Here is a 20800-nt window from a genome sequence, read left to right on the forward strand (position 1 = left end):
CTATTTTATACGTAAAATTATAATTGAAAAAATATATAAAATTATTATAATTATATAAAAATTAATTAATAAATATAGTAAATGAGCCGAGCTCGAGCTTGAAAATCTATTCACGAGTCGAGCTCGAGCTTTGAAATAGAGCTCGAAACGAACCGAGCTCAGGCTCGGCTCGTTTGCACCCCTATTTGTCATTTAAGAGACTTTCAATCGATGTTGTGAAGATTTCGATTGGAATTATGGCCAATGCCCCACACAAGAACTGCCGTTGGCTCATAAAGGCGGAGAGTGAACGCGGCACATAAAGATGGAGGTTCTTAGGGTGTGCGTATTTCGTTATTTATTTATAACAGCAAGAGTATTTTACCATTTTAAACTTTTAATAAAAGAATTAACAAAATATTAACACTATTTGCTGTCAAAAACAAAATGTGTTATAATTGAATATTGAAAAATAAAAACTAAATACGTAATTTCCAAAGGAGAAAACATAAGTTAATTATCTTAAGTCTTAACGTACCACAAATTAACGTCCATGTAAAGTTTTCTTTGTATAATGAGATGGTCTAGTTTTGATGGACGAGAGGGTAAGATGACAATTTACGTGGTAAAAAGATTTACAGATATATCCAACTATCTGTTTTGTACGTTACCTATTATATGAAATAATAAAGTTTTCAGATTTAATACATCAAGTTGAATTTTTTAGTTCGTTTATACTAAACCATAGAAGGATCACTGGTTGCATTTGGTCAAACGCGTGGTAGAAGGTCCTTATTGGTTTAGTCAACTACATAAATTAAAAAATAATGACTATATTCTTTATTGAAAGATTGTATATATAAATACCTATAGATACACTCTTGAATATTCATTCATTATCACTTTCTTCTTTGCATAAGCTTACAAGCGGACCTCAATGGCGACCATGAAGTTTGCTTTGGTCTCCTTAACTCTTTTTGTTCTTCTTGAAGCTTATAATGCCAGACATTTGCGTGGTATAATTAAACAACCAAATTCATAGTTTCATTATTTTCTTTCTAGCTTTGTGATTAATAATTTGTTTTGTTTTGTAGACGTGTCTATGAAAGGAAGCTTTGAAGAACGGCCCTTGTTTCACTGGGCCGTAATTCAAATGGTAACAGGAGAACAAGAACATGAGCTGTTACCACAATCTTCTCTATTGTCATCTTCATATGACCATACTGCTTATGGCCGAGTTAACTCATCACCACCACCACCAAAAGTAGCACCGTCAAAGGGCCAAGAAACTTATGGCTATGTTAACTCATCACCACCACCACCACCGCCAAAGGTAGCACCGTCAAAAGGCCAAGCAACTTATGTCCAAGTTAACACATCACCACCACCACCGCCCAAGGGTGCACCGTCAAAAGGCTAAGAAACTTTGGGCCGTGTTAAGTCATCACCACCATCGCCCAAGGGTGCACCATCAAAAGGCCAAGAAACTTTGGGCCGTGTTAACTCGTCACCACCACCACCAATAGAAGCACCGCCACGTAAACCAAGCTCAAAACAAGATGATTCAATGGAACAAGCCAAATTTGGCCGAGATGACCCAACAAAGCCAACAAGTCCGGACCCAAATGATTCACAAGGACATGGCATGTATGGTCGAGTTAACCCGAGTCCACCGGCGGCTCCTACAAAACCAGCTGATCCAACACACCCATTGCTAAGTGCATGTACCGGATTATCCACATCAAATGAAGATAGGTGGGACCGGCTGCTATCATACGTCACTAGAGTATTTAAATACGATGTGAAATAATATATATTCCATATCGTATTTAAATTATATATATAGTTGCTTACTGTTTAAAATGTGTTATTAATTAATGTTGGTCAAACAGTTATAGGTCATGTGAGTAATTAAATATTGAGTCTGACGGAAGTATGTTTAAACATGAATATTTATCGTAATATAGAATTACGTGTGTTCGTCATGTGAGAATAGAAATAAGTTTTAATTCCAATATATTAAAAGACTTCGTTGAGAGCATCACTCACAGACTAGTTATAAGTCAAAATTCATAACTAGTTTATAATTTAATTTTTAAATAGGATAAGGAATTAAGTGTGCAATGCCCAGCTTAATTATATACTATGATCTTAAAGCCATAACTGGAATATATGCAAGGTTCTGACTTCACTTTGCATTTGGACATCCAAAATATTTGAGCCGCCTCTAAGGTGTGTACAGCTAGCTTGGTCGGGACTATCGTCATTTTTGCAACCAACTAACCAAGTGGTTAAAGAGGTCAGCACCCCCATAGCAAGGATTCCACGGGGGTTGGGAGCTTCGCCCAAACAAGATCCAAGAGGTAGGAGTCCTTGGTGGGTAAGCGAGTGGCATTTATAGTAGAATTTTTCTAGTTACATGGTTGAAAACTAATTAGAAACTGCATAGTAATATGTCGGTGCCCGACATTGAAAGTAAGCGAACATATAAAAGAAAATCAAGTTGAATGAAATTTAAAAAAAGTTTTAACGTATTATATAAAGTATAATGGTTAAATATAAACATATAAAAAATTAAATTAAATTGTGGAACCAAAAAGTAATATAATTATAATTATAATTATAATTACATAAGTTGCTATATCTTGACTATATTCTTATTGGATGACTAGCATATATATTAGCCATAGATACACTATTCGACATTCATTCATTCACATTTCCTTTTGGCGTAATCTTACAAGTTCTCAACAATGAAGACCATGAAGTTTGCTTTAATCTCCTTAGCTCTCTTTCTTCTTCTTGAAGCTTATAACACTAGACATTTACATGGTATAACTAAATAAACCTATTTTTTCCTTCTAGTTTTTTTATTTCTTTTTTAGATTCTAGCTTTTGTGATTAACGACTTTGTTTGCAGACGTGTCTAGAAAAGGAAGCTTTGATGGACAACCACGGTTTCAAGCGGCGCCAACACTATTTCAAACGATGACACTGGTGGAGTCTCCACCAGTGTCATCGTCATATGATTAGAGGTGGTCAAAAAAACCGGTTCGGGAACCGGTTTGCCGGTTTAAACCGGAAACCGGTTTTTACAAAAACCGGTTTTTTAAAAACCGGTTTGACCGGTTTACAAACCGGCGGTTTGTACTTCGGTTTCAACTTTCAGATCCAAAACCGGTTTTCAAACCGGTTTATAAAAAAACCGGTTTTTTTTTAATAACCGGTTTATAAAAAAACCGGTTTTTTACCGTTGGAAAAAAACCGGTTAACCGGTTTCTTTATAACCGGTTAACCGGTTAAAAACCGGTTTATACCGTTGGATAACGGCTATATGGACGTTTTTTTTATTTTTTGACCGTTTTTTTTATTTTTTTTTACCATTTTACCCCCACAAACATCTATATATAGTTTAGGTTGGGTATTGGTTAGATCACACTCGATTATACAACTCCAAACGCTCTAAACGTTTATTTCATACGCGATTATTTTGTTATCTCACGCTCAATTATACCACATTACCACTCCATACGCTCTTATTTCGTAGTCGATTATCATGGCCTCCCAAAGTGCTGCTTCATCCGTCAACATGGGTGCCTCGAACACGGGAGAAACGGTCGTTCGGGTCATCCCCACGAAACGAAACCAAGATGTTTGGCAACATTTCGACCTATGCGAAATGTCTAACGGTAGCCAAAAAGCTCGATGCAAACATTGTTTGAAGTTTTATGGCAAAGATGCAAACTCCACTTTAAAAGCGCAAGTACAAAGGCCCTTTTGCAAGGCTTGAAGGACGAATCGGGAAGTAGTTCGCAGCCGGAGATGACGAATCAAGGAACGGTGTTTACGTACGACCTTGAAGCGGTACGTCAAAAGTTTTCAAACTTTGTGATTCAACAAACACTTCCTTTCAACCACTTCGACAACCCTCAATTCACGGAGATGATGCAAAAGTATGTTCAACCACGCTACCAACACGTAAGTCGTTCGACCATTAGAAGAGATTGTCTTAAAGCATGGAAAAACGCTAAATCCGAACTAATTTCATACTTTTCAAACTTACAAACTGGTGTAAACTTAACAACGGATGTGTGGTCGGTACCTAATGGTTCGCCCGACTCATACATTTGTGTGACGGCTCATTGGGTTGACCCCGAGTCGTGGCAAATGATGAAACGAACCGTTGCGTTTCAATTGTTTGATTACCCGCACACGGGTAGAAATATTTTTAAACTCTTGGATAAAGTCATTCGACAATACAAGATTGAACATAAAATCTTTTCAATTTCGTTTGATAACGCGTCCAACAATACGGCCGCGGTTGGCCATTTAAAATTAAAGTATAAACCTATTTGTGATGGAGCGTTTTTTCATAGCCGATGCATTGCACATATTATCAACTTGGCCGTGCAAGATGGGTTAAACGTGATCGAAACGCAAAGAAACAATTTTAAAAGAATGTTACGAGATGTTTTTAGCAACAATAAAACATTTTCAAGATACAAAAAATTTTGTGTAGAAGCTAATTGTCAATGGTTGGGGCCAAATTGGGATTGTCCAACAAGATGGAACTCGACTTGTGATATGTTTGAGAAAGCCATCCAACAAAAAGAATCATTAATTGCGTTTCATCAAATTTTGTCAAGTAGGGGTAAATGTGCACCTTACGATCCTAGAAACTGGTTATTGATTGAGATCGTTACGGAGGTCTTTCAAATTTTTAAATCTTGCACAACTAGTTTATCCGGGGTTTACTATCCAACAAGCCCCATTGCTTTACCAAAAATTGCTGTCATGTGCACAAAGTTGAGTGAACTTCATTGTAGGGGTGCACCTTATTTTGATATGGGTGTAAAAATGAAAGAAAAATTTAGAAAATATTTTCAAGAACTACCCGCTGTTTTGACATGTTCTGCTGCGTTAAACCCTTGCATCAATGTTGGTGGTGTTGAAGCTTTAATAGAAAAAATTTGTGACGAGCTAGAGTTAAACGACGATCAAAACCCCTATTATAACCAAACTTTAAAGAATGCTTTCAACACCACATTGTCAAACATGTATGATGTTTACCTTACAAAATACGGGTCGTCTTCCCAAATTCATGACTCGTTAAGAGCTGTTGCCCAATCCCAATCCCAAACCGACCTTGAAATGGGGATGTACTACATGATTTGGGAAGACGCCGGTAAACGTCAAAAGGTAAACACCCCAAGCAGTGAACTTGGAAGGTATGGTGGTACCAACTTTGTGAAACACATGACTCCGGATGAATTTAGAAGTCTTGATTTGCTGGCTTGGTGGAGAGGTAAGGAGGATGAGTTTCCGATCCTCGCCGCCATGGCCAAAGATTTACTAACGGTCCAAGCTTCCACGGTAGCTTCGGAGTCTGCTTTTTCTGTTTCTGGCGGGGTTATATCGATTAGGAGGACTCGACTCACTCCACCAGCTGTAGAGATGTCGATTTGCTACAAGGATTACTTGGACTCTTTAGATAGGGCACAACATCAACGCTCACTCGAGGGGGAAATGGAGTATGAGGCGGGCTTGTATGAAGACGAGGTCAATCAAGGACACACTCAACCAATGACCGATGAAGAAGCCGCGTACGACGATTACCTAAGGAATAGCTCGGGATCGGGTAGCGAAGAAAATTAGTTAAAGAAACAGCAAACATGGAGGCAAATAATGAGTAAGAAACAGCAAGTTGTTAATGTAATCGTGTCTAAGCATTCTTTAATGTTTGTATTTTTGAGTTACGAATATGCGATAACGATTTAATGTTTGTATTTTTAATGTAAAAGCTATAAATGAAAGTTATGTGTTTTTAATCTTCCAAGCAAAGAACCCTAACAACGAAAGCAAAGAATGGAGTCAGTCCGTTTTGCCTTGTAGTTACCGGTTTGCCTTGTAGTTACCGGTTTGTTTATACTGTGAAAAAATAATTGTTAATTTAAAAAAAAAAAAAAAAAAAAAAAAACCCGGTTAACCTAAAAACCGGTTTTTAAAAAACCGGTTAATAAAAAAACCGGTTTATTAACCGGTTCTAACCGGTTTCTAAACCGGTCCTAACCGGTTAGACCGGTTAGGGTTTTCAGATACAAAAACCGGTTATTAACCGAACCGGTTTTTTTCCGGGACAAAAAAAACCGGTCCGGTTAATAACCGAACCGGATTTTTAAAAAAAACCGATTTGTGCACCTCTACATATGATCCCCATATTACTTATGGCCGAACTAAGAGGTCACCACCACCTCCAAAAGAAGGACCGTCACATGGCGAAGCGTTTTATGATGGAGTTAAACCAAACTTATTTCAAATGGTGACCGGAGATCAAGAAGAGCTCGTGTTACTACAGTCTCTTCAATTGTCATCGTCATATGATCCCCATATTACTTACGGCCGAACTAAGAGGTCACCACCTCCTCCAAAAAATGGACCATTACATGGCGAAGCGTTTTATGATGGAGTTAAACCGAGCTCAAATCAAGTAGTTTAGTGGAACAAAGCAATATTTGTCGAGATGACCCTAGTAGAAAGATATTTGACAAAGCACTTGTCACTTGTTAGTCATTTCAATATTGAAATAAATTGTCTTCCAATATTAAAAGTTATTATTTTTTTATTTGACATATGGCTTAGCACAAAAGTTTATCTAACCCTCGTGTTGAGATAAAATTTCTTTTAGGAAAGTGATTCATCAACATAAGAGTCCCACAAGATGAGGGATAAACCTAGAGTTTTCTTCTTTATCAAATTTAATAAGATGGTCCAACACATGTTATATAAAAAATATTTTTAAACCGACAATTCTAACGAATTATAGTGGAAGGGTGAGCGGACCGGACCCCTTAGTTTGATCCCTTTGGTTATGCGGATTCGATGACGTGAGGGTTTACTGTATGAAGGTGCTTAACAAAATTGAAGGCGCATAGTAGGCCTTTTTATTCCAAACTCAACCCCCTCAAATCACTTTGAAAAACAATAAACATGATAACAATTGTGCAATACAATTCAAAACAGTATAAATTACTACATTAGGTTATAAACGTACTAGAATCCCTCCTCTAAGGTGTAGAAACATCAATATGATACATTTAGGTTAGGTATGCTAACGAATTCAAGAAATGAGTAACACGTAGTGACTAGGTATAAATTAACAAATTAAACAGTTAATTAATCCAACTCAAGTAAACGACACATGGTCTTACATGTTTAGCTCGAGATTGGAAGAAATGGATGAAATAGATCGAAGAATGGGTGGTTAGAACCATTAGATAAAGTTTTTGAAAAGTTAAAGGTTATTTGACAAAAAATAGAATTCATTAATGAAAATTATTTCTTTAGCAACGAATTTATTTTTTTACACCTAAATCCTATCTAACCTTACACTTTCAAGGATTTGAGCCTACACTATTTATTTGTGAGGTACAAATATCAAACAACTAGTATATATAATGTTCTCTAAAATCTAAAATCTAGTATATACCAAAACAAAGCCTACAAATAGATTAATATGTTCATCTATTTATTGAATGAGCTATATTCGTTTTAACCTATATGATAGACATGTTATATTTGCTTTTTTTCTTTTCTAATGACGACATTATAATAAAACAAAGAAAGACACTGGCAAGGAGCTAGGCACACCCCACAACATACAAAACAAGGTGAATGAGCACCGAAAACCAAAGTTACACCAAGCGACCCAATATATGTTACACCTTTATCCCTATTGTTCACCTATAGAAGAATATCGGTTTGATATCTTCCAATAGTTTGTGGGATGTGACACCTATCTCGTTGAACACTTTTTCGTTCTGCGTGTTCCAAATACACAAACATGTTGTAATTAAAATTGCTTGAAAATTTTTACTTTAGAAAGGGAATTTGTTTGTAAAATTCCAAGAAGTCTTGACACAAGAAAGCAAAGATTGGAAGGAATTTTGCAACATACACCAATTTCTACCAAACTTCGTGTGCCGACCTATGCAATGTTAGTAGGTGATCCACTGTTTCCGTAGTGTCCTCACATAATGGACACAAGGTTGAGGTTAAAGAAATACCCCTCTTTGAAAGAACCACTCAAGCATGTAATCTTTCTATCAATCTCTCTTTATAACCGGAAATGTTCACCTACGAAGGAATCAAGTTATTCCAATTGAACATAGGTCTAGACCCAAGAATCAGTAGCAAACGGACAGACAACTGAATTCGATCAAGGAGGAGCTTTAAATGATTAAGCTCAAGGACTTCCTTAGTAGTTGAAGGCGCATATCTCCAATTCGATACCTCATTTCATTCCTATCCCACACGTATTTACTTTCCATAACATCCATTTGTGCATCTCTAATTCGAAAAACCATGGGAATTGAATTGATTATAGGAAACTCATAGGAATATACGATCCCTAGCTTATTTAAAAATGGGAAGGAGCTTGATTGACACTTGAGTATATCGTCTATGCATCCGGTGCTCTCCTCGTCCACCTGAGCATACATTTTTAAAACATTTTTGTAATATAATTGTTACCATAGTAACAATTACAAAGTTAATTTTCTTAATCCAGGTGTGTACTTACGAATAAGTACGAAACAACTGTAAACCGAAAACTTTGTGTTTACATAAACCGCTCTATTGTTCCCCATGTTGACCTATCTTCTTTCTTCTTTGATTACTTTTCTCGCATACATATGAGATCACTAATGCCTAACCGTATTCGGGTCATTCCAAACTTTATCAAAATCAAAAGGGTGCTAATCGTATTCCAAACTACCTATTTACCCAAACATGTTTTTCTCATTGAATCATTCAAATCACACTCGAGTAAGTATAACCCAAAATCACTAGCCGATTGTGTTTACCAAATCACCAACGACAATGTAGCCGATTTACTCGACGCGTGCCCCGATACACATGTACCTTCACCCGGGGGAAAACTCATACTTTCTCAATAACACCCCTTTTGTTGTAGCAAATTACCATCCTGCCATCATCGTAATATTTCATTTCAAAGGCTAAAACCCTGCCGCCTGTCACGAACGAGAAGCAGTGACACGTCAACAGAGGCCCCGAATAGTTTCCACGTGCCAGGTGACGTCACCTAACTGTGGTCCCCTCACCGAACCCTTTAAAACTCTTCGTTCTCTCTTTCTCTCTCTCTCTCACCGTCACTGGGCACTCGTAAGTTTGAACACTTTTAATCGTATCTTCATTTCTTAACTTAATCTTAATTATTATTATTATTATTTCAAATTTCACCTTCATTTTGCACCGATCGTTGATTATATATGTTATTAGTCGTTCTGTTAGTAACCGCTCATCATCTATATCTATAGCTGTAAGTTATCTGATTATTATTACTATTATTATGATTCCGATTGCGATTATTGTGCGATGATTAGGTTTCGTAGCTCTTAAGCTACCTGCGCCACTAATTTCATCACATTCGTACCTCTGGTTTCAGTAATCGTAGGATTTAGGTTTTGATTAGTTTTCAAATGGTGGATTATGCGTGTGTTGATATTTATTAGTCAAGTGCTGTGTTATTTGGTTCAGTTTTGGGCTTAATTTGACCTAATCTGGCCAAATAGTATTGTTGATACGTAGAGATTATGTTGTGCTCATTTTTAGATTAGTGTTGACAGAATTGTTCGTTGATTGGAAGTAGCAGATTAAATGTTGATGAAGATGACATTGATAAACGGTCGATTGTTAGGTTTCGTAGCTCTTAACCTATCTGCGCCAGTAATTTGATCACATTCATGACTGTTATGTGACTTGGTTGGTGTTTTAAGGGTTTATACTGTAAGCATTTTGGGCTTTTAGTTCCAATAGTCATAGGTTTACAGTTCTGATTAGTTTTTGTATCGTGATTTTGTTGAGAATTGTGAATTGTGTGTGTCTCTATTAGTGAATTGTTTTGTTATTTGGTTGAGATTTTGGGGTTAATTTGACCTAATTTGGGGTTTTATGGTTTCGGAGATTAATAATTTGACCAATAGTATTGTTGATGTGTAGAGATTATGTTGTTCCCCTTTTTTAGATTAGTATTGACAGAATCATTTGATGATGGGAAGTAACAGATTAAATGTTGTTGAAGATTATTTCGATTTCGTAGCTCTTAAGCTACATTCCAGTAATTTGATCACATTCATGACTGCCGTGTGACTTGGTTGGTGTTTTAGGGCTCATACTTTAAGCATTTTAGGATTTAGGTATTGATTAGCTCTCGTAACGCGTTTTTGTTTTGAATGATCAATGATGGATTGTGTGTGTGCTTATTGCTTGGAAATTGATCTCTATTAGTGAAGTGTTTTGTAATTTGGTTGAGATTTTGGGGTTAATTTGACCTAATTGAGGATTTAGTTGTTTTTGGAGGTAAATAGTTTGACCAATCGTTTTTGTAGAGATTATTTTGTGCTCAAGTTGAATCATTTGATGATGCGAAGTAGCAGAATAATGTTGATGATATTTATATTGATAAACAGTCAATTGTTAGGTTTCGTAGCTCTTAAGCTATCCGCGCAAGTAGTTTGATCACATTCATGACTGTTATGTGACCTGGTTGGTGTTAAAGGGGCATACTTTAAGCATTTTGGGCTTTTAGTTCCAATAATCCTAGGATTTCAATTCTGATGAGTTCTCGTGGACTTTGTTTAGAATGATGGATTAGTGAAGCGTTTTGTTATTTGGTTGAGTTTTGGGGCTAATTTGACCTAATTAGGGGTTTATTGGTTTTGGAGATCAATAATTTGACAAATAGCTTTGTTCATGTGTAGAGATTATGTTGTGCTAACTTATATAGATTATTGTTGACAGAATCATTCGATGATGGGAAGTAGAAGAACAAATGTTGATGAAGATGATTTTGATTCCTTCTTAGATATGCCCCTTTCTATTGCTGGTTGGGAAGAGATTCATCAGCCTGTTGCACAAGGGGTCCCTGAACCTATTGGAAACCCTAGGGGTTATTCAATGAATCCTAATAGCTTACAAAATCCTCAATTTATTCGGAATTCTAATACCGCTAACACAAGTCTCCAAGAATTTCCATTATTGTCAGACTGTAACACGGGACGAGGCCAACAGTATATGAATCAAGGGCATAATGAGTCAAGTTTTGAATGTTTTAGCAGACCACAGGTGAATATAGATCTTGCTGCTTCATCTTTTTTGTTTAGCCCTAGAGACACTGCACCGGTTCATACTAGAAACAATGTTGGTTTTAATACCAATCATAGTGGGGTTCAAGGGGAATTTGAGGGTAGTTTTTTGAGTCTTGGACTTGGAGACACTTCAAAAACTGTACCTAGCTCTCAACTAGACAGCAGAGAGATTTCTTGTAAGCGAACAGAAGCAACTTTAAATGAGTTAAAGATAGCTCGTGCTCGGAAAGCTACCAGTCAAACTTTTGATGGTGGATTTATGGGTTCTCAGAGTAACAATAGTGGCTTTTCTAACCAATTTTGTCATGTCAGTCGCATGAGCTTAACCAACAATGATGGTGGCTTTATGGGTTCTAGCCCTCATCATCTTTTACCAATGCAGCAAAATGATAGGCAGATTGGAAGAGTTGACAAGCTAACAGAAGCAGCTTCAACTGAGTTAAAGGCGGTTCATGTTCGAAAAGCTCCATGTCAAACTTTAGACGCTGACTTTATGGATTTTCAAAGAAACAATAGTGGTTTCAGTAACCATAGTACGTCAAATAGCATGCTGGGTTCGAGCCGGAATCATGTTTCACAAATGCAACAAAGTGATAGCGGGAATATAAGGTTTGGTGATTTGGATAGTTATAAACGTGAACAGCTACAACATTTTCGTTCTAAAACTGTCAACAGCCCAAATTATGCAGGTAAGCAAGGTAATTGTTTGATTTTGAATATTAGTATGATATTAAGCAAGGTATATTTAAGTACTATTGAGCAAGGTAGTCAAACTTTTCAAAAAGTTTGTCACATTCATAGTTGTGAAAAAATGCCCTTGAACCTACCAGAATTTATGTTTTGACAATCTATTTATTGATCTTTTAGTATAATTAAGAGCATTTTTGTCATTTTATAAGTCTGGACTGTATATGGGACAAAAGCTTTAATTTTTCATCAATTTACAGTTTTCTGGCAAGCATTTTGCTGAAATGGGCATAAATGAAACCAAATTGCTACTTGTGCTGTATGTATACAATATTGCAACAAATAAACTGTGTTCTTTTAATTGAAGCTATAATTTTTTTACTATATTCTTTTTTTGCAGAACAAGTTATAACACAAAATGGTTCACCTTCTCAAGTTCTTGGAGGTAATCTGTTTTCTCAGAGGACAACCCCTCGGGTATCATGGGTAGGCAGTGGTCCAGCTGGCACCGATGCACCCTTTCCCAAAAGGCTTGGAGTTGAATCCAGTGCAAGAAATAGCCCTCAAAGTTCTCAGGGACAATTATCTAGCTTGCAGACAACTAATACAGGTATCTTGATACCTGCCATTTTCATTTTATTGTAGTAGATATATAATTACTTCTAGGCTAGAAACCCGTGTATTACACGGATTGCATAAAGGAAATATTAAATACTTAGTAATGAAGATTTAGGTAATGTAAAATGATACTTTGAGATAAGATGTTATTGAAATTACGTACAACTAAATACTTTTAATTAATAAAGCAATAACATTTAAAATGAAAAGAGATACCGATTTGTTGAGAAGAAAGTGGGTCAGTAGATGTAAATCAATTCTCTTTTTGAACCCAATATGTTTCAAATTGAAATCAACTTTTGTAATTTTGCAAGTTGCACATCTATATACTACAGGGGGTGGAAAGTGAAATAAAATATGCAGGAAAAAGTAGTTTGGGCTCACGCAGGGACGGCCATAAGGCGTGGCGGGGTGGTCAACGGCCACAGGCCCGACACCTCGCTAGGCCCGAATTGTTTTTTTTTTTAAAATGTATATTTAGTGTTTAAACTCAATTACATAACCACTAGCTTGGTTTAGTGGCAAAGGGTATTACTCCCAACCCAAAGGTTTTGGGTTCTACCCTCATTCGAGGCATGTTTAATCCTATTTTTATACAATTTTTTTTACAAAACTTAATTATAACCAAATAAGTCCATATACATATTAAATTGTTTTAACTCAACAAAATACTTCTTTTACTTGAGGCCCAAAAGAAATTTCGCCTTCGGCCCAAATTTTTTTTTGCTTTCTCGGAGCCGGCCATGGACTCACGGAATTGTGACAATTGGCAGCGGATAGTTATTTATTAGTTATAGATTTAAGTTTTCTTCCAACTGTAGGGTGACTTATGTAATAATTAGCTGTATATCTTATGTGTATCCAGGTCAGATACGTCAATTTTCGGATAAAGGATACACCCGCATGCCACATCACAGACCTGTTGGTATGATTACTTTTAGCTTGTAAATGAACAAAACAAACACAGATGAAGCATGTTTGTATGCATTCATTAACTTTGAGCGAAAAAACGATTGAGCATGGACAGGTTTTCTTGTTTGTGTTTGTTATTTAGGAAGATGGATATGCTCGTGTTCGTTTATGTATTGAACAGTATAAACGAATGGTTTATGAACCTAAAAGAACGAACATAACTGAAAATAGATGAACGAACATAACAAAGCTAAAACCAATTGAAATTAAACTGAATATCTGCATAAAAGTTAATAAAACTTGACTAAATTGTTATAGGGTATATCTTTATTTCATAAACTAGAGAAAATTATAATGGGCCTCAAGAAATAAGTGAATATATAAACGAACATTCACAAACGTAAAAAAACGGACAGGGCATGTGTTCATGTTTGTTCATTTAACTAATTGAACAAAAAGAGTTTGTACATGTTTGTTCAATTAGTAAATAAACGAACATAAATGAACTTCCACTCAGGTGGAATTGATGCTGCTCCTGTGGAATTGATTGGGGTTATTTTGTACAACAAGATTGGGGTTATTCTTCTCAATAAGATTGGGGTTGTTTTATTGTTTACTTGAGATATGTTTCATGCAAATCAGGTGGAGTTGATGGTGCTCCTGTTAGTTACCCGGTGAATTATCAAGAGCCATATTTTACATACGGTAATAAAATACACGTGTTTGAGGTTAATACAATTCAATTCTGTGTTGGCAATGTTGCATATTTGATGCTTGTTTTATATGTTTTTTAGGCCAATCTAAAAATGCAATGATTCAACTTCCTAAAGGTCACCAAGAAGCACCTTCCACCAATGGTATGCCACACTCTTTACACTTTTGTACAACAAAACTTGAAAGATGCAACAAGATCCTGTAGCATCTTATGTAGGGGTGTAAATGAGCCCGTCTAAGCTCAAGCTTGTCTCTTTTAACGTACGAGAGCTCAAGATCGACTTATTTAGAACAATATTTCTAGAAAAAGCTTGAGTTTGGCCTGTGAATAGTTTTTTAAGCTCGATTTTGGGCTCGGGCATGGCTCGTGTATTATGCATTTAGTTATTTTTATAATTTATTTATATGTATCTATAATTATAGTTTTTACATATAACGTAATTATATTGTTTGTTTATAATTATAGTTTTTCTAGTAATCCCGTTTAGGGTTTAGGCTTGCGAGCCTAGTCGAGCTTGATAAGTGAAGCTCGGGCCCAGGCTCATATATTAACCGAGTTTTATTTGTATCACATAAACCTTTTCTAAATCACTTTTGTAAAGTAGTTAGGTTTTAATTGAAAATTATCTCTTTTGTAATTAGACACCCTAATCACGTGTAAAAGTTATATTCTTATTTAAAATAAAATATCTTTTGTTAAAAATGCAGCTTCAGGTATTGATAGTCAACCCCAAAAGTTTGACTTCCATGGTAGGCCACATCATAAGAGAACTGCAGTTGCACCCCAATTGGCTCCTCATTGGGTTCAACGCCAGAAGATAAATCATCCAAGCGTTCATCACTCTATGCCAAAACCATATATACCTGTAACTACAGCCGGTGTTCATTCTTCTATACCACCCGGGTCACAGACTCAACCTGCGGGTTCCGTTGCTGCCCGTGTTCCTTCTGTTGTACCATGTGCATCAAATGTTAAACCTCGTGTTCCTGTTGCAAGTGCTCCTGCTGTTTCTCATATTAAATGGAAAGGTATATCATCTCACCTTCTATACAAGGGTACTTTTGTCATTTCCTACTCTTTTTTGCATTGGATCTTTGCATATTGATATGTTGATACAATTAGGGGTGTCGCCAAGTCGAGCCCAGGCTTGTTTAGGCTTAAGTTTGGTTTGTTCAACTTAAGAAAGCTTGGCTTGGAGCTCGTTTCGTTTAGAACTTTATTTCTAAAGCTCGAGCTCGGCTCATTTATTATTTATTAATTATTTAATTATATTTTTCTACATATTTTATAACTATTTTGATATATACTTTCAGTTAAGATCTTTATGTTTATATATAATATGATATATATTATTTAATTATTTTTTTTTATCATATTTTATATATAATAATTATTATTATATAAATAATTATATAATAAAAGGCTTGTTTACGCTCACGAGCCAGATTGAGCTCTATGCCTCTATATGTGAAGCTTGGGCTTGGGCTTGGGCTTGAGCTTGTTTATTAAATGAGCCTCAATAAAAGCTTGAGCTCTGGTTCAAGATCATTTAAGCTCGGCTCAGTATGAGTTTTAGAGAGCCGATCTCGAGTAGCTCATGTGCTGCTCGGCTCGGCTTGTTCACACCTCTTGATACAATGGTATTATTGACCACAAGACGTTTTTGCGAGATTTGGTATAAACAAAAAAATACACATGAGATAGGTAATAAAGTAGCTTCAATATATGGGTAGTTTAATGTAATTAATATGATCACAAAACCAATGATGTAATGATAATAATCTAAATCTCATAATCATGGGGCTCATCGTGATCATGTTACAATATGCTGGTCTTAAGAGCTCTTGTATAACTCTCTTACAACCTTTGTTTTGCACATATTTACAGTTAATAATTATTAACACATCAAATATAATAACAAATAACAGTATTGCTATAAACTAAATAGTGACATACTAGATCTTATAAGTAAAAACAAACATAAATACATTACGGGTGACTGTTGACTCGTTTGACCTGTTTTATTCATAGCTAGACCTTTTGATTAATGCAACATGTAATGACTTAAATTACATGCAGATCCTGGTGCAACTTCTAAACTGAGTGGACACAAGTGCTTTCTATGCAAGAGGAACCTTGCTTTAACATCAGAAGGCTCGGTGTTCCAACCCGCGGTTCCACCACCTGTTGCAGTTCTTCCATGCGGGCATACATTTCATGATCAATGCTTACAAAACATTACTCCTGATGACCAAGCTAAAGATCCACCTTGTATTCCTTGCGCGATTGGTGAAAGTTAAGTTATATATTCTTAGCTAATTATTATATGGGTTAATTATGGTCATATATATTTATTTAAGGGAGAGGTTTTTTTTGGGTAGATGTGTATGTATATACATACAGGAGAAGTGATGATTATTATTATTAAGCTAGATGGGCTGTAAATGCTTAACATGATCATAGTCTTTTGATTGTTGTAATGCTATAACTATGCTATTTTGGGATGCTTGTGGGTTTTGATATTACTTAGTTGCAAATCATCATGGGTATAAATCATAAATTGGAGTCTGTTTTAACTGCTTTGTCAACATTAATTATTGATTTGAAAGCTATGGAATGAATGAATAATCGATTATATAGATATTAAATAGACAATCTGGACTAGAAACAAACAAGAAATAAAAAGTTTGTACTCTTCAACACCAACTAATTAACTACCTCTTAGCACCTTGATATGATCAGTTTAATTTAAACCTTGTGTTGATATCACGGACTTTGCTTTGGAACATTCGGATATGTGCTAGCTCGCACATATGATCACCCGGATGATCAATTAGTCGCAAATCACCAGTTTTGAGGGTGTAAACAAACAGCCTTTTCCCTCGGTCAGAGGTAAATGCTATGTCCCTTGCTTTGTTCCAGTAGCCCGAAAACGCCACATTAGTAAGCGGAGGTGTTATATTTTGATGATCAAACCAACAGTGCAACACCCAGGAAGAGTCCTGCTTCAATATCCCCAACTCGATACGCTCAATGCCGACATATGCAAATCCAACTTCATCGTTTAGATCTACCAACTGAATCCGATAGCCAAATCTTGGTGTGGGAGGGCGCTCTGTTAACCCGAATTCCTCCGTCTTCATGTCAAACCACACTAATTTTCTTCCGTCTTCATGCCAATCAAAAGGACGGATCAACCAATGCAAACGTCCATGACCATATACACCTTCACCGCTTATCGGATAAGCAGGGATTTGGGCAATCTCTCGCCACGAGTTCGTCCCCTGGTGATGAACTAGGGTGCATAGATGTTTTCGTACCACATCAATGTCTTGTGACTCGAATCGTTTCTTAAGAATAACAAACACCGTCTTAAAAGTGTTGGTGGACTCATCAAAACCGATCCCTGCTGCCTCGCGTGGAATGTACGAGTCCACTGATCTATATGTAATGTTGATATGAGTAGGTGGCAAATCGTGACGTTTTTTACTAAGAGGGTTGATGACTGCAAACAGAAAGTAGCCACGAGAGCGGAATTCGTTATAACAGACTAGGATTAGCCCATTGCATGAACCTAGAACAACCTTTTGATAATATCCAGCTTGAATATAACAGAAATCGAAAACGGGCTCTTTTTGCACACCTTGCAAAAAACTGATTTTGCATTGTATGTTGGAAAATAGTTCCAACATCATTGGTGTGAGTTCTTCTTTGATGTGAATGGTATGGAAGTAAGGATCATTGATGCATTTAAGCCATAATTTGCGTACACACCGGAAGCGAGCCAAAGATTTGACCGGCAATCTTGACAGTATTTCCAACGTAATTTCTGGAGGAAACACAGCCATTGTTGTATTATAATTCTGTAGGGATTAGTGAATATATCGATTGATGGTGACAATTTATAGATGAATTAAACTTAGCTCCCAAGTCTAAACATAACCCAACAGATATTTATTGATCCGGTTAATTTAAAGCAACCTATAATCTCCAAGAACACAATAGAGAAAAGAAAAACCTAATAAAATTCAATAATTATTATTAAAAAGTCCAACGGTATTTGTAAGGAACAAGAATTGAAGAAAAAAGAGGAAACATAAATAAACTAGGAAACAAATTCATAATTTAAAATAAATAACTTGCATCTTAAGAAATTAGATTCTTGATAATTATTAAAAAAGATCTAGCGATCTCTTTAACTTTTAATCTTCATAACGAACGGGCTTTTTGATTTCACGGTTGTAACGGGTCATGTTGTTTCTCATATTAAATGGAAAGATATATCATCTCAAGCTTCTATACTTGTCATAATTCCATTTCACGTTTACTTTTTTGCATTAAATCTTTGCCCATTGATATGTTGATACAATTAGGGGTGTCGCCGAGCCGAGCCCGGACTTGTTTAGGCTCTTTTAACTTAAGAGGGCTTTGGCTGGAGGTTGGTTCGTTTAGAGCTTTATTATTTCAGCTCGAGCTTGGCTAGTATTATTTATTAAAGCATTTTGTATAAATAAAAACCCCGTTTAGGCTGGCGAGCCAGATCGTGCTCTGTATGTGAAGCTTGGGCTTGAGCTCGTTTATTAATTGAGACTCAATAAAAGCTAAATAAGCATGACTCGTTTACATCCCTTGATACAATGGCACTATATCGATTATGAGGCATGTTTTTGCGAGATTTTGTATAAATGAATTTCGAACACGCTAGAGGGCCAATACAGTAGCTTTAATATACGGGTGGTTTTACTTTTAGTGCTCAATTAATATGATGACAAAAACAATATTGTTATGATAATAACAATCTAAATCTTTCAATCATGGGGCTCATCACGATCATGTTAGAATATGCTGTCTTAAGAGCTCTCCTGTGACTTTTGACTCATTTGACCTGTTTTATTCATATAGGATAAGCGATGATCAATATTAAGCTAGATGGTCATAGTTTTTTGATTGTTGTAATGCTATAACTATGCTATTTTGAGACGTTTGTGGCTTTTGATATCTTAGACCATGTGTAGTCAAAACTCTCCACTCAGAGGCATTGTGCGACACGTAGTATTCCAGTCAGTAATGAAAAGTTATAATTTTTCACAATTTGATCATGTTAAATGTACTATTATCAAAAGACTATTTATTATTTTTATAAATGTGTATTGGCCGCAAGACGCTGATATCAAGTTATCTTTGTGGAACAATGTTTAGCAATGCAATGGTTTTGTAACTCGAGGTTGTGAGCTCATTGATGGAGTCGCGTGATCTTGAGATCTCGTGGGCTGGAATGAACTTTGTTGCTGCCTTGTTCGGTTCCACAAGCTTTGATAACAAACCAAGGCGTTTGACGTTTGACAAACCAAGGGCTCTAATACAGAATGATGCAGGAACGGAAGCAATCAAATGACTCAATACCTCGATGATTAGAATCAAAATCTTGCAGAACCGAAAAGTTCAAAGAAACCTAAGCGATGTACTTAATAATACTTAAAACTCAAAAAAAAAAAGAATCATTATTCCATTCCATACTTGAGTGTGTAAAAGGTTCAAAAACTAACAGTAAATCATGGGTATTGTAGAAACATGAAATTAATCTGACCTGATCCATGACGATGTTTCCCGGTCTTCGAGATGAACGAACCACGACTCGATCTTCTTCTCCGGTAGCTTGAGATCTAACCAAATCTCGGATCGTCTTCTCCGCTCAGATCTGCAATGGCTTTTGGGGGTGTGGAGGTGACTGCTAAGAAATCTCGAGGATCTCTTGTTTACAGACACAAAAATGGCTATGGTGGTGGCTCTTATTGAGAACAACAACGACCCTTAATAAGGAGGTGGAGACCTCCTTATATAGGGAGTCTCATGGCCACCATCATGGTACCCTAATGGGCCTAGCCCAGTTAGGGTTACCTCCACAAAACCCCCTCAGCCCAATAATATTGTATTAGTCCATATAATAAAATAAGCCAAACATAATAAATTAAGGTCGTAAGCCGGGTTTAGTACCATACCCCTACAAGCCCCCCAAGTCCAGTGTTGCTCCTAGGCGTGCAAGCGTTTAGGTGGAGCGCTGGACTTCATAAGGTGTGTTAGGATATGAGGCGGTTTTTTCCCTTTTCTTCGGCCTTGTCTTTATTGTCTTTGAGTTTTGAGAGGTTTTCTCCATGATGGTGACATGTTGTGATCCTTATGATAATGATGGTGCACTGACATGAATAAGATATAGCACGCATCATAACAATAGTGGCGCGGGGCCTGATAAAAGATAGAGTGCGCATCTCGATAATAATGTAATGCAACTTGCGCGCGAGGCAGCTTACGAGCTATAAAAATAATGAAGCTTGCGCGCGAGGCGACTTACGAGCTATAAAATAATGAAGCATGCGCGAGTTGCGGCTTATGAGCTATAATATGATGATAATGACTGGCCCACAAGGGCCTCTTCTACGCAGGATGACTATCCCGGCTTGTCTTCAAAATAATAATGGAGGCACAAACGGCCAGATAATAATAATAATGTCATAGGTGCTTGTGCGACTCGTAGCCGAACCTGCAAAAACATATCGACTAAAAGTGGATGTATTACAAGGTTCCCATCCTCGGGCAAATTATGAGGTGTGCCCAACCTACGTTGGCGTGTGGCCATTTGGGATATTATTAGGCTCCCGACCTTTATGGTTGGCGCGTGGCCATGTGGGATATTATTAGGCTCCCGACCCTTATGTTTGGCGCGTGG

General features: G+C 36.6%; 2 protein-coding genes across 2 annotated transcripts; one reads left to right on the top strand and one right to left on the bottom strand.

The window, feature by feature from the left end:
• The first annotated feature begins 9009 nt into the window (after window positions 1-9009).
• On the top strand, window positions 9010-16683 carry LOC143571415 (uncharacterized). Its single transcript, XM_077056844.1, has 8 exons — window positions 9010-9159; window positions 10798-11842; window positions 12232-12441; window positions 13315-13374; window positions 14004-14066; window positions 14156-14218; window positions 14784-15104; window positions 16156-16683. Exons 2-8 carry the CDS (start codon window positions 10807-10809, stop codon window positions 16374-16376), a joined length of 1974 nt encoding a protein of 657 aa, XP_076912959.1. The 5' UTR covers window positions 9010-9159; window positions 10798-10806; the 3' UTR covers window positions 16377-16683.
• Window positions 16684-16814: 131 nt separating this feature from the next.
• Window positions 16815-17924, bottom strand: LOC143571422 (F-box protein At5g49610-like). The gene has a single exon (XM_077056853.1). It carries the CDS (start codon window positions 17922-17924, stop codon window positions 16815-16817), a length of 1110 nt encoding a protein of 369 aa, XP_076912968.1.
• Window positions 17925-20800: the final 2876 nt, after the last annotated feature.

This window comes from Bidens hawaiensis, unplaced genomic scaffold (genome assembly GCF_021521415.1).
Source record: "Bidens hawaiensis isolate Kalapana, Puna unplaced genomic scaffold, B.hawaiensis_p1.1 tig00025375_1, whole genome shotgun sequence".
Lineage (NCBI taxonomy): Eukaryota > Viridiplantae > Streptophyta > Magnoliopsida > Asterales > Asteraceae > Bidens > Bidens hawaiensis.